This window comes from Engraulis encrasicolus, chromosome 16, assembly GCF_034702125.1.
Source record: "Engraulis encrasicolus isolate BLACKSEA-1 chromosome 16, IST_EnEncr_1.0, whole genome shotgun sequence".
Taxonomy (NCBI): domain Eukaryota; kingdom Metazoa; phylum Chordata; class Actinopteri; order Clupeiformes; family Engraulidae; genus Engraulis; species Engraulis encrasicolus.
The window spans coordinates 21,309,502-21,324,501 of record NC_085872.1 but is presented as its reverse complement, the minus strand read 5'-3'; the positions used below and the strand labels follow the sequence as shown (position 1 = coordinate 21,324,501).

At 45.6% G+C, this 15,000-nt stretch overlaps 2 protein-coding genes across 2 annotated transcripts in view; one reads left to right on the top strand and one right to left on the bottom strand.

Annotated features, from left to right (window-relative positions):
- Window positions 1–15,000, top strand: part of ctnna2 (catenin (cadherin-associated protein), alpha 2) — a 501,378-nt gene that overhangs the window by 359,396 nt on the left and 126,982 nt on the right. The window lies entirely within an intron of this gene.
- On the bottom strand, window positions 4,265–6,846 carry lrrtm1 (leucine rich repeat transmembrane neuronal 1). Its single transcript, XM_063220284.1, has one exon. The coding sequence runs from the start codon at window positions 6,723–6,725 to the stop codon at window positions 5,148–5,150; it is 1,578 nt and encodes a 525-aa protein (XP_063076354.1). The 5' UTR covers window positions 6,726–6,846; the 3' UTR covers window positions 4,265–5,147.

Here is a 15,000-nt window from a genome sequence, read left to right as displayed (position 1 = left end):
TAACGTCAACCTAATGCATGGAACTCGTGAACGCTATGAGTGTCATTCAGTCATTTTTGAAGGAGTGTCTCAATTCGTAAGGGTTACGTTTCAAATCCTACACCTTACTGCTCCATTTGAAGGGACGAGGGGTAAGGGGAAGACAGAGGGGTAGGGGTAGAAATTAGAAAGCTGGGTCAGTAAGTGGTCTGCGTTTTGTTGTTGTACTGTTCAGCTGCCCACAACACCAGAGCACTGAAAAGATTTAGCAGATATAGTAAAAGGACGGTCTTTTTTGAACAAATGATGTATGCATGTGTTTCTGTGTGACTGTGAGCACGAGTGTGCGCATGGGAGTGCATTTGCGCATGCTTGAGTATGTCTGTATACATACTACGTGCGTGCTTGCTTGGTTGTGTGTGGGTCTCTTTGTGTGTGGGTCTGTGTCACATACGGAGCAGTAGCTGTATGTGAGCATGCTGGGGTATCATGCTTGTGTGTGTGCTTCTGCGTGCGAGTGTACGTACGCACTTGCGTGCAAATGAACTGGTGTGTGTGTGCTTGTGCATGTGAAATGGGACCAGCAGCAGGCATAGTGCCATATTGGTAACCATAACAACCTGAAGGGTTCTACTTCGGAACTCATATAACACTCTGTCAAAACATATAGTTTTCACTTCCTGGAATCGTTGTCTCTGATCCCACCAGTCTGGTTTTGCCTCTCTCACCCTATCCTACACTCAGCAATGAAGTTATTCTGTGCAGTCATGAGGTCATTACATCCCATGTTTGTGGGCCATTCTGTGTAAGACACATTAACAATGATTGCCCACACACAGACACACACACACAAACACACACACACACATGCACGCACGCACGCACACACACACACACACACACACACACACACACACACACACACACACACACACACACACACACACACACACACACACACACACACACACACACACGCACACACACACAAGCACATACACACACATATTCACAGGCACACATGCTCGCACGTACACGAAACACATCAAAAGAATGCAGCCAGCGAAAAAAAGAAAGAAAAAGGGGTTTGCAGTTTGCACCCCAGCTTCAGGCCCCACACAGGGAACAAGGCCAACCTGCTCCACTTGCCTCTAATTAGCCACGCACATCAATAAAAGATACCTATAAATAAACCAGGCATTTTTCTCTCCTCAAGTCGGTACACATCTTAAAAATGTAAAAGAGGCAAATGAATGTCTAATTGATTCGGCTGATTTAATGGCTCCCTGTATTGATTTTTTTTTGCTTCTGCTTCATCAATCATGGCATTAATAATCTGAGATAATTGTGGAAATAATAAACACTGCCGGGACAGTAGCCTCCTCCCCGTTCCTGAATAACTGAGTAACACGGGTGGAGTGCATGAGGACACACATACAGTAGAAGCAGGAGGGGGGAACTTTGGCGAGAGAAAATGATGCGGAGAGACAGATAGAAAAAGAGAGAGAGATAGAAAGAGAGAAGGAAGAAAGAGAGACTCGTAGAGAAAAAGAGATGAGAGAGAGAACAAGAAAGAGAGGGGGATCGAGAGAGAGAGAGAGAGAGAGAGAGAGAGAGAGAGAGAGAGAGAGAGACAGAGAGAGACAGACAGAGAGAGAGAGAGACAGGGATCGAGAGAGAGACAGAGAGAGAGAGAGAGAGAGAGAGAGAGAGAGAGAATGAAGTAAGAGAGAGAATTAAAAAGTATCACACTAGGACAATGGCTCCTACTCCTCCTTGAACAACCCGTCCTCCTCCTCCACCCTAACCCAGCACCCTGCACCCTCCACCGCCTCCCCCATCGACCCTCTTCAAAATCACTGAAGCAGCCAACGTTGCCTCAGTGTTGAGTATCATGTAATATTTATGCACACAAACCAGCACGCCTATATATAGACTAGCCTAGCTCCATGCTTGGAGGGGCTATCTTGAAAGAAAATTCAATCATTGTTACAAAGGGGGATTGTTTTTGGAGAAATAGGCAAATGAGATTGCTGCTTGCATCTCTCACTGCTATTTGTAGCCGTTGTATTCACTGATGCCACGTATGCATATTATTCATACTGGCTCTTTTGTTTCATAACTCGACCAGCCTCATTGGAAAGCCAGGCCATGCATAAGATTGCTTACTCCCTGTAGCCTGAAATGAGGGAATGGTACTTAAACGGTCTTATGTACACACTGAGATGCTGCAGGAGGGCGATAACCCGCACTTACTGCCAATACTTTTAAGTGCTTTTGCTTTAAGTGGCCGGCAGTGATCATGTGACAGCAATCTGTCACCTTTGGTTTATATGCCGATGTCGTATCAGGGAGGCAAACATAGTGGAGGGAGTCTTCTGTAGAAGTCTGCAAGGATGAGCGTTTATTCATTTTTGCTTTGGATGGTTTGAAGTTTCTGTTCCAGTTAAATAGCTTGAGATGCCCTCAAAACAGTCTTTTGTCAACGCTGACGAATACTGTACATGCAAACAGTGGATCCCAAGGGTGCTTAATTCTCTTCTCTGTACAAAAGTAAACAGTTTCTCCAAAATATTTCATATACTTTATCTGACAAACCTGTTCTCACTTTCCAACACACACTCGCACACACGCTCTCTCTCTCTCACACACACACACACACACACACACACACACATATACACATACATACAAATGGTTAATCAGGGTGGTAAAAACACACATCCAAAACCACAAACCCCTGTACTGTACGCAGCTAGAAATGGTCTGGGGTCAGCCCCACTATCTCTTCTTGCAAATCCCTGCACAATACACAGCAGGCATCCTATAGCACTGCAGTGAGAGCATCGGTAACTGTTGCAGCCCCTGCTGAAAAGCCAGACATTTCAGTCATCGGCTTGCTATTGAGACTGTGGGCTCTCAGGCCACTGCTGCTGCTGCTGCTGCTGCTGCTGCTGCTGCTGCTGCTGCTGTTGGTGCTGCGGCTGCGGCTGCGGCTGCTCTAGCTGTGCCAGCTCCCTGCCTCTCTGATGCTGGTGTTAGGACACTAGAGAGCACCCTGTACCTTCCATCGCTGCCTTACCACCACCACCACCGCTGCTGCGGCTGCTGCTGCTACTGCTATTGCTGCTGCTGTTTCCCCTGCTGCCTGCAACTGCGAGCCCATTTCCTCCCCCTTTCCCTCCTTCCTTTTCCTCCTTCTATCCCATCATCTCCTCTCATCTCTTTCCCTCTTTCCTCCTCTCCTTTGCACTCTCTCTCCTCTCTCCTCTCATCTACTCTCCTCTTTCTTTTCCTTGCCTTCCCCTCCTCTCTTCTATGTATCATTTCTTCTCTCTCCTCACCTCGGTTTTCTTCATCTCTGCTCTCCCTTGGACTTTTTTTCCCCATGTCCTTTCCTTCCTGTTCAGCACATCTGCACCCATATACCACCCCCACACACATGTACACACTCGTGTTAACATGTTAATGTGACTAGAAAACACCATCTGTGCACACAGCCAGCCACACAATGAACAACCAGAACAGGAAATAATACAGAAAAATATGCTTGTATTTTTAAAGAATATATTCCATAATTACATTGAAATGTGATTTAGCATCTGGATTTTCCTCCCCACTTGCCCAGCAGTAGCTTTCAAAAGGCGTATAAATTCTTAATCCTCGTCCTCTCAAATTCAGTTTGATGTCAGTGTTTAAGGCTAAACACTTCCTTCCCTCTTGACTGTTCTCTGTCTATCTCTTTCTCTCCTACACTCTTCTGTCCATCTATTTTCTTAATCTTCCCTGTCTTTCTCTGCTGTCGATCTGTCTTTCTCTGCTGTCGATCTGTCTTTCTCTCCTGTCGATCTGTCTCTCTCTCCTATATCTGCCTTCTCCTCTATCTTTCCATTTTCTACTCTCTGTCTCTGTCTGTCTCTCTTTGTCTGTATGTCTGTCTGTCTGTCTTTCTGTCTTTCTGTCTGTCTGTCTGTCTGTCTCTCTGTCTCTCTCTTTCTCTCTCTCTCTCTCTCTCTCTCTCTCTATCTCTCTCTATCTCTCTCTCTCTCTGCCCAAAATGCTCCTTCTAAATATTTTACTCTTAAAAACAGTCAAGACGTAGCCTGAGGTACCATATACTTAGTTTCTTTTATTAGAATGGCACCCAGGATCTTAATAATCAGATGAGGAGTATTCCATCTGAGTGCATTGTGTTAGGCTATATCACAGTTTGGTTCCCCTTAATTGTTTAGAAATGAGAGGAAAATAAAAATGCTAACCACAACAGCAAAGGGGGCAAGCCAGCACAATAGGTATTTCTCACAAAAAAAGTGTATTTTTAAGGTATAAAGGAAGTGAAATCTCAAATTCAGATCTAGGCCTGTTATTTGCAGTGATGTGACGCCATCTTTCAGACCCATGTTCACTGACTAACAGGCTACTGCAGACATAAGAGGCTGACACCCGCAGCACCAATACTCCCCAAATGCCTCTGTAGACAGCTTTATGGTGAATAGCAATTCATTTATTTCAACATCATATATTTTTTTTAAGTTTACAAAAAAGAAATACGTTAGCTTCTTGCATCTTCTCCACTTTTGCACTTCTGCATTATAAGATATTTTATACAGTTTCAGTATTTTTGTTATTTTTTTTTTACGTTTAAATCTCATCACTTTAATATTTTTTTCTTTTCCCCCTCTTCTTCTCATTGACACAATAAAAACAGTGTTTTTTGGATGTCCCCCAGTCATTTTTTTTTTAGACAGAATTTTTATATCCTGAATTAGAAAGACACATTAAAGCTGAAATATCCTCTCCGACCGGAACACGGCATAATTCCTCAAAGCTTTGTTGCGTCAAGTCAACAGGTTCCATAGTCACGTCCTTTAAAGAAAGGCTGAGACTGATCACGAGTCAGCAGTAAAAATCCACCGTCTGTCAGTCTCAAGGAGCTGCCACTTTCCACCTCCGCCTCTACCCACACCCCCATATTTCCCCTTTAGTCAATCCATCCATCCGTCCATTACTCCCTTTGTCCCCGCCAAGAGCCGCGTGGTACAGCAACAACACAGAGTCAGATTTGCCCACGCTACATCAATCACCCCAGTGAAACTCTCCCGTGCCATGAAGTGGGGGGGTAAGAAAAACAAAAAGCCTCTTAGTGCTCCTTGGTGGCCGTGCTGGAATCACACCTCGCACTCCCGTGACGGCTGTTGCTGGCAGGTGCATGTTCCATACTCGTTGATGATGACCAGGGCCCCCTCGATGTGGTTGGGCTTGTAGTCGACGTAGTACTCTGGCGTGGACATGGTGGCCATTTGCTGCATGGTCTGCTTCTGCTTCTGCTTGCGACGCTGGCTGGTGAAGCACTGACGTAGCTGACGCACGCCGGCAGGAAAGCACTTCCAGGACACGTAGAGCATGAGGACGATGATGAGGAAGGAGAAGATCAGGGCCATTGTGCCGGTCACGACTTTCTGTATCTGCATGGTGCTGTCCAGGTCCTCCCCTGGTGGCGTCACGGTGAAGGTACCGGTGACCACCCCGCCCCCTTCCGTGTCCAGCAGGTTGTACGTGCTGCGCGTCGGGCCCTCGTAGATGTAGCCAGGCCCAGCCCTGTCACGGGTGGCGGTGTAGGTCTGGGTGGTGCTGTCAGAGCCATCCTCACAGAGTTGGAAGGCATAGACAGCGTCAAGGATGTCCTCGCCCTGTGCTATGTCGGGGCTGGAGCATAGCAGGGCACTGTCCCGTTGGCCCTTGAAGTTGCTGAGCCAGGAGGCCAGGGCGCAGACATTGCGGCTGCACTCCCATTCGTTTCCGGCGAGCGAGATGCTGTCCAACGAGTTCAGAGAGTCTAAAATCCGCTGGTCCAAGTAGGTGAGCTTGTTTGTGTCCAGCATGAGCGTTTTGAGGTTGGGAACGCTCTCGAACACGTGAGGCTCAATGTATTCAATCTCATTGGCAGCGAAATCGATCTTCTCCAAGAAGTGCCAGGTCCAGTCCAGAGTGTTCACCACAATGGAGGCCTTGTTGTTGCGCATGTACAGTGTGCGCAGTGAGATGAGGCGGGGAAAGTGGGCCAGGTTGATTTTCACCAGCTCGTTGTGCTCCAGATGCAGCTCAGTCAGTTTGAACAGCCCAGCAAATGAGTTACGTGCCAGACTCTGCAGCTGGTTGTAACCCAGATCCAAGAACTGCATGCTCCTGCAGTCCTGGAAGATCCTCACAGGAACAAACTTGAGGGCATTGTAGCGCAGATGCAAGTTGGTTAGCTTTCTAAGGCCATGAAAAAGGTCCGGCTCTAGCTCCTGTAGTCTGTTGTAGGATAAATCCAGGATACGCAGGTTGGGCAGGGGTTTGAATGTGCCGTTAGCCAAGCTCTCGATGTTGTTGGTGCTCAAGTCCAGCTCTTTTATGCGACGTAGCCTTTCGAAGGCGTTCTCCTCGACCAACTGAATGTTGTTGTGGTCTAGGTAGAGCCAGGTGAGCTGCGACAGGCCAACAAAGTTCACCTCCCGCAGCTCAGATATGTTGTTTTCCCGCAGGGACAAGCCAACGGCACCGCTCAGGTTGCGGGGGATTTCCGTCAGGTTAAGCCCCTCGCAGTAGAGGAGTTTGTTGTCGCAGCGACAGAGACGTGGACAAGACCCCTCCACCAAGGGAACCATTTTCAGAAAAATGCCCAGCGAGCAGAGCAGCAAGCCCGGGGGCTTCCTCAGTGGCCACTTTAGGTACAGACCAATTAGAAGGAAATCCATCAGCATGAATATCCTGTGATATAACACAGACAAAGTCCATTGAAAATGTCTCAGACTGGTATCATTCTGTGCGTCATGATTAGCGAGCTCCACCGGCAAAAATGCTCTCTCCTTTTTGCCCCCTATTTTTGACCGATTTTCGGTGTGACTGATGGTGCTTTACTGATTCAAGAAGCAATCCCCCACAACGGCACGCATTAAGAAAGGCAGAGGACGAGTCACTTTGCTCATGTTAGACGTGAGGGATGAGGAGGCAGGGGGGAGGGGGGTACGGGGGGTACGGGTCGGGCTTTGAAAAAAAAAGTATTCTTCAGGAAACAATCTTGTATAAAAGGTTTCCTACTCACCCCGAATCCAGAGGCTGACAACCTCTATTCAGTGCCTTCCTTTGTGCCGACTCTAATTATGTGTGAATCTAAAAAAGACCCCAGTGTGGAACAAATTCTGCTCCCCCTCCCTTTTTTCAGTGGACAGCAGATCCTGGCAGACTTACAATGTCTTAGTTCTCCTCGAGTGAAAGAGCCAGAATGAGAAGGAATCCAAGTAGCTTTCAGCAAAGTGGTAGGAAGTGGAAGTTCCCCGAGCTGTATGCATGAGCGCTGTCGTCCTCTCTCCTTTCCTCTGCAGTGACTGTTGCGATGATCAGAGGGAGAGAGAGAGAGAGAGAGGGAGAGTGAGAGGGAGAAGGAGCATACAAGAGATGGAGAGCAGAGAAGGAGAGGAGTGGGGTGAAAAGCACGGAGGAGCAGCGTGCAGCGGGGGGAAAAAAGCCCCGGTCTCAGAACTCTTTAATTTCTTATCCCTCCCCCCTTTTTAACTAAAGACTCTGACGATGCGTCGACACAAATTAGCGTCCGTCGCGTGAAGTGATCACTGACCTGCGATGTTTAATCCAGTGAGGCGGGTCATTGCATTCTCAGTGGCCGGCTGTTTAGGCAAAAAGAAAAATGAATTCAGAGAGCATCAATTCAGCCAGGCACTTTGATCTCCTTGGCTCCACAGAATTTTTTTTTTCTCCCTCTCTGTCTCCCCTCTCTCGCGCGCGGTCTGTCTCTTTTTTCCACCTCTGCTCTCTTTTCTGCTTATCACTGATTTCCAGTCTTTTCTGTGGTATCCCTAAATACTGAATGAGGTTGAAATGCGTGGCAAAAAGCCCCGCTGGCTGGTGCTGCCTGTGCTGCCGACGGACTGATGCTGATCTGTTCTCTGGCTGCTGTTGCTGAGAGCAGAGGCAGACAGTGGTGAGGCTGGGGCGTAGTGCACGGAGGAGAGGAGGGGAGACGCGAGGAGACGAGAGGAGAGGAGAGGAGACGAGAGGAGTGGAGAGCGTGGTGCTGTGCAGTAGCCTAGTGCGCAGGGCAGGCAGAGCATGCGGGAGAACCTTCTGTTCACTGAGTGTCGTGAGCCACTCACCATTCAGCCTACCATGTACTCTTTTTCTCTCGCTTTTCTGTCTTTATCAATGCTCTCTGCTTTTTGCTCTTTCGCTCTGTTTGTCCCTATGTCTTTTGCTAGTCTCATTTCCATTTGGTCCTTAGCTGTCTGATGTTTTCATATTCAGAAGGGGCAGGGCTTAGAGTAGGGTTTTAATGAGCACGGAACCGGCTCTCCCCTCCTCTTCCTATCCTTCCTCCTCCCCCTCACTCACAGGGTCCCTCTCCCTCTCCCTCTCCCTCTCCCGCTCTCTTTCTCTCTCTCTCCCTCCCCCTCGCCTCTATCTGCCTGCACTCTCCCTCTATGGCTTTAATGAATTGAAACAAGCCATCTATCTGCTGTGTCTTCCTATGTTGCTTGCAGAATTCTGTGCTCTCATTATTAAAGATTAATATTTCTGTAATATATGAAATGGTGGGAGTGCCCTATATGTAACCCATGCATTGGTCTGCACAGTACACTTTTCCCAGGCTCATGAAATATGCATGTATGTGAACTCAGGCGATGCAGTAGCCTAATTGATCTCCCTAAAGCCAAACACTGTCTCCAAGGAATTCCTCTGTTCCGTTATTTAACAAATATTATTCTAGACACCGTTTTGCTAAGATTTCACACATTTCTGTGTGAATTCTGAAATTTGGTTATGGCTCAATTTGCACTGCAAGCATAGCCTGTGCAGACTGTTAGCTCCATGAGGAGTGTGGGGAAGTTCAAGCATGACCACTGTGTTCTGCTCAATATGCCATAGCTCTTTGTTGATACCTGTATCTCTTCCTCTTTCCTTATTTTCCCCCAGTCTCTCTTTATATTTCGCTGATTTATTTTCTCAAGTGCTTCAGCCTCTGCTTAAATGAGAACAAACGTCAGACACCAAATTTGCATCTCATAATGTTGTCTGTGCCCAACCTTGTTTATCATGGCCTTTGGAAGTCTAGCTGGACATTTTGAATACAGATATCTTCTGTTGCCACTTAGCCAGGCTTACATAAATATTCCACTCAGGAGATGTAAGCCCCCCCTCCCTTTTTTTTTTTCTTTCACTGAACTGCATCGCTTGCCGTAGGCTTATCATTTCATTCCCTTTCATTTTCAAGGACAATGAGGTGTGACGAACCCCTCACGTGAAGCAAACATGTTTTGTGTAGCATCCCCTTCCACCGTCTCTGGAGCACACAGAATAATTTTCCACCTCAGCCCCTGGATCCCTTAGCACTCTTAAACAGGAACCAGCAGCAACCCCATGTTTTTGCTATTAAAAGTGATTGCTCGCAAAGTTTGCCCTATTAACCGCTGCATTGGTTGGTTAGCAACGTGTGAGGGGACCCTGTCACTGTGGATTACAGGGCAGGGGCCGGCCAGTGCAGAGCCTCAGCCTGCAGCCGGAGTGCATGGCTGGTGGGACCAAGTGAGGCGGGGGCTGCCTGGGTCGCTTCAGTGGTGTGAGCGAGTGAACACTCCACCAATTTTCACTGCACTGATATTGTGCCGAGTGAGCAGTCTTTGCATTCACATTTAACAGGTAACATGAAACATTACATTACATTACATTAATGTGTGGCAAAATAAATCACAGTTTGTCTGCCTTGTGATAAGCAAGCGTAGTCAGTGAAGTAGAGCTGTAATTGATTTTGCAAAATAGGGTATATGGAAAATATTATCGAAAATGTAATTACCTGCCATGGAAATGGAAACGATTGTTGCTGCACAAAGTGAGACCCTGCTTTGTGAAATTATATACAGTATGTGTATAAAAAAGTATCAAGAAAGCTTTTTAAAAGAATACACCAACATCCCCCCACCCCCACCCCCTCCACACACTGTGCAATTTGATATAGGGCCTATGCCTAGGTGTTATGAAACAGCTCTCAGATACAGCAACAGCACCTCTCTTCAGCTATAATAATAGCCTTCAACACCAGCTAATGATGTATAGTTCATAACCTGACATAATGATCAGGAGATTTTACACGCTGTCAGGCTTTCCACTGATATAGAGATACTGCATGTAGCACCACCACATTCATGATGCACCCACGCACACAAAAAACATATATAGTATACCCTGCTATGGTTCAGAAATCATCATTTACTTGGTGCTTCACCATCGCTTTAAGAAGTCTTGCTGCTTCCTTTTCATCCAATAGTAGCATGGTCAATGCCATCGTTTAAAAAGTTATTGCCTTTCATATATTCGCATAGCTAGAGTACAGGTCCAGTAATAGAGCCTTAAATGGATAACTCAAGAGAGAGTTGCATTTTCAAGCAAAACAGAACAATGCAAGGCAAATGGGTCTTATATAAGGGAATTGCCATTAAAAACCAAACCCAGGAAGTGAAAGAAGAAACAAATTAACCAAATCCAATTGAATCGTTTCAGGAAAGCTAATGAAAGTGAGAGAGCCTTTGAAAGATGAATCACAAAAGCCTTTTTTTTGCTTTTTTTGTTCTGGCTCTTTGGTGATATTTTATGGGCCTCTGCTGTCACGCTTTCCTTATGGCCCAGAGCAGGGGGTGGCCCAGTCATCACTGACCTTGCTGAGTGCACATCTATGCCAGCAGATGATATTTGTGTTTCTGAACCCCATGGGGTCCAGGCTCAGTTTGTAGGACACGTGTCCTCTTGCATCAGGCTCAGTTGTTACTACACTTATGGTCCCTATTGCTGTGTGGCTATTTTACCATCCTGTTGTTTTTGCTTGATATACACGGACCTGTTTTTTGTTTGTTGGTGTTGTTGTTGTTGTTGTTTTTGTTTTTGTTGTTGTTGTTGCTGTTGTTGTTGTTGTTGCTGCTGTTGTTTTTCTACCTCTAAATAGATAGACCACATAACCAGCATGTTGCTCCATAACATCCATCTTCATTGCCCTAACAAAGGGGAGTGACTTGTTCCCTGTGTGTACGCCATAAACATAAACCAGACAAGGTAGGAACCATGAAATTAGCTACCACACATTATTAATTAGGAGATTGTTTTTCGTTTACATAGGATATGCTTAATCAATATCCCATTACACCTCACTGGTACTTTCTGCAACATTAGGTCCTTAACCACAGTGCGGTGCCCCTCCCTGTATGCGCTGGGCAAGGGGACTGATTAGGATACATCTCACTTGTGACATTTTTTGCCTCATTTGCAGTGCTGTTATTGAACACGCACACATGGTGGCTCTGTAGTCCTGCCAGAGTAAGGCATGCCCTTGACATCATCATGGACACACACAAGTTCTGCACCCCCCACGTGAGGCGATGTGAAATGGACGTCCAGAGGTGTATATCACCCCTTGGCCTCTGCTGTTGATCAACTCAGCTGTCAGGTGAAGTCCCACATTTTAACCCCTGTCGTGCCAGTTTTCACATATCTCTTAGCTTGTCTTAACCCTCCTGCCTGAAAAATCAATGAAATACAGTGGAGGCCATATTTGCTGTGTTTTATTTACAGTGTTTGTTTTTTTTTGTGTATGTTTAACGTATAACATGAAAAGCGTCTGAACACCAGGCTAATCCCCCATGCGTGTCAGGTCAGCCTACCGTGTGCTACAGTGTACAGTGATAAGGGTGCTTACTTGACCCAGACTGCAGCTCCGAAATAAATGGCTCTCGTTTCTGATCCTATATTATCCATGTACACACGTCAATTCTATTGACTGAGAGTCGTCTTGTGGAAACAGTGTCCGTCCCTCATTAACCCTCTTACCTCAGGCCACTGAGCCATGGGAGACCTTAATGGATGATGAACATGGAGGAAGTGAATCATTAACGAATCATGGCTCAGGTTAATCATTCCCCTCAAATCAATTGTGCGTGGTGAGGAAGGTGAATATTGCGGCAAAAGCTGGAGTGTTTGGCCAAACAAATTATTCGAAAATGTGATATTATTTCTTTTTCTTTTTTTTCATGTGTATTTTTTTGTTTTGCTTTAAAACGTTTCTTGCGAGTTTGCAAATAAGACTGTCCCTTCTGGCATGCAATTAGATGCACTGGAGGACTGGACTTTCTTGCCCAGGAGAAGGTGCCATATCGTTTCATCTCTACCAGTAATTCCATCCCGTTCTCATCGGCTCTCTTCACAGGGCCTGGCTCTTGTAAAAAAATATTTCCTTAAACTTCAGCAGACGCCCAGGGCTGTTGCTGCTGCTCCTCAGTGATCAGTAGGGCTGTAACGATATTGTATCGAACCAAGAAATCGTGATACACAGAGTCACGATACTGTATCGTGATATAAGAAGGCAGTATCGTGATTCAAAATTCTGTTACCCTTCAGTGCAGAAAACAACCACATGATATGATGTAATTGTGCTTTCAAGGTTCAAATCCTCCTTATTATTATTATTAAACTGTTTTTAATACTCAGTAGAAACTTGCAACCTGCTCTACCTATAAATCATTATAGTTTTTTTGTGAAGATAAAACTAAAAATAACACATTAAAAAAATTGTGCTGTGTATCGAACCGTAGGTCAAAGACCGTGATACGAACCGAATCGTGAGTTGAGTGTATCGTTACAGCCCTAGTGATCAGCGTACAGTACAGGCACCATTTTATAAAAGTTCTCATATGAGAGCCCAAGGAAATCTATCCACTTCTCTGCAGTCAGTATACCAAGCACGCTGGCCTTGAAAACGCTGCCAGTGTTGACTGCAGGTCCAATGGAGTGGAACCAAGAACGTGATGGTTGTCAGTCAGCTTCAGGCCCGGCTGTCATCTGTAAAATATAAAGCAAAGGATTTAGACAGTGAAGTGGATTTTTTTCGCTCTCTGGCGAGATGTGCTCCATTCATTTGGGGTGACTTGTTTTGAATGAGGAGCAAGTGCACTTTGTCAGGTTTGAGGAAGATTGGTGGATCAATGGCAACGGCTGTGACACTCATGTAACAGACCTGACAGAGGAGAGTTGTCAGCCCATTGGTGTCTACTCGAGTTGGGATTTTTAGTATTTCGTTTTTCCTCTTTTATCCTGTCCAACCAGTCACCCCTCATAAACAGGCTAATACTTAGGAACCATCTGTAGGATTTTGCTGGATAAAGTGAAATCTAAATACATTCTGACACTAATAACTGTCATGCAGACTTTTTTCCTGCCCCTCAAATGCATTTCCATAAATAGTCCCACTGAGTGACAGACCATCAAAAGTGTTTTGTGTCAAGGCATAGCTCATCTGACATTTGTCATGTGGGCTGACGAGATTGACACTTTGTTTATCCCTGTTGTCTTTGGTGGGCCTTATTAATATCCTTTTTATTTATCGAGACATCTACAAGACATATGAATCATAATGAACATAATAATTAGCTGTTTATGATTACCATCAGCATACATTAGCAGAACAATCCCTGGGCATTTGCTATCTGATGGAGTTTAAGGGTCAGTAGCGACTCATAATTAAGAGGGCCCAAGTTTAAGATTAATTATTTAAAAATGCAGAAAAAGGGAGAGAGAGAGAGAGAGAGAGAGAGAGAGAGAGAGAGAGAGAGAGAGAGAGAGAGAGAGCAGAATGAATCATGAGAAGCGTGACACCATGAAGAGCCTTCCTAAATGGATGAGCTGATGGCTAATTGGCGCTCTGCTGAGCTAATGTGGAGAGGAAACGACGAGAGGCTTTTTAGCGAGCCTTCTCCTAGACGGATGACTTAGGGGCTCTGAAGTGGTGGACAAAGAGGGGCGGGATAAGGCAACACCAGAGGAGACACTCTCGGCGCAGAGGTGGTGGAGAAAAACATGGATTCAGCCAGTAAGATAGAAGGGTGCTCAGCAGTGATGGGTAGAGAGGGGCTACGGTAGGAGTGGGGAACCTATGTCTTGTAAACATGGAAATTGTTGGATGACCCAGAACTGATATTGTTGCGGTTACTGTTGCTGTTATCTGGTAAAAGTTGACTTAGAAGGGCACCCGCACTGAAGATGTGGCACCTCCCGAAGTGCCACTGGCCATAGCAAGACAAAAGGACCCTTTTCGGGGTGGGGGGTTGCAGTATATAATCTCACTTCAGAGATTCCTCTGGGAGTCTCATCAAACCTCTGAATGGGTCTCCAACCTCTGTCTTTCTCTCCCTCTCTCCCTCTCTCTTTCTCTCTCTCTGTCTATCTATCTTGGGTAAACTGTATTTGATTTCACTGTACCATATGTAACATACAGTAGCCTTGAGTTAAATGTAATGTTAGCTTGCAGTTGATAATTAAATTGTCATATATAACATTCATTCATTTGCATCTCCTCATCTGTATCATGCCATTTGCCTTTCCTGTGTCTTATGTAAAGACTGCTTCTGTTTCAAATGCCCACTCCTGGCCGTCGTTGGTTAGGAATAAAGTGGAGGGAAAAGTTATATACTTTTACAGTCTCAAGGGCCGTTTACGGCATCCGGCCCCCAATATACAGTGGTTTCAGTGTTATGCAGCTTCACATGAACTATGACGCATTTTGTAAAGGAATCTTAGAAATTACATTTGCAATACAATGAAATTATATTCAGGGGACCTAGAGAAGGTGGGGTCTGTTTTAAAGGCGACTTCCTTCAATATAGGCCTAAGGTGCAGGGGGAAATCCTGGTTTGTGTTCATAGTATTAGCCCTCGGATGACTTTTATGGCTATTGAAGGAATTTGATGTTGCCCCTCGAATGAGTAAGGCTCCCCTCTCCTGGGCTACGGGAAGGGGACTCACTAATTTGACGCCCTTTCGGTACTGATGTCTTAAGTCATACAACCCTAACCCTAATCCTAACCCTAACCTTAACCCTAAACCTAAACCTAACCCTAAACTTAACCGTAAACCTAAACCTAACCCTAACCCTGAAATCGCTTGTTTGAAATGTTTGATTACCATGTGACGTAAGACATCAGTACCGAA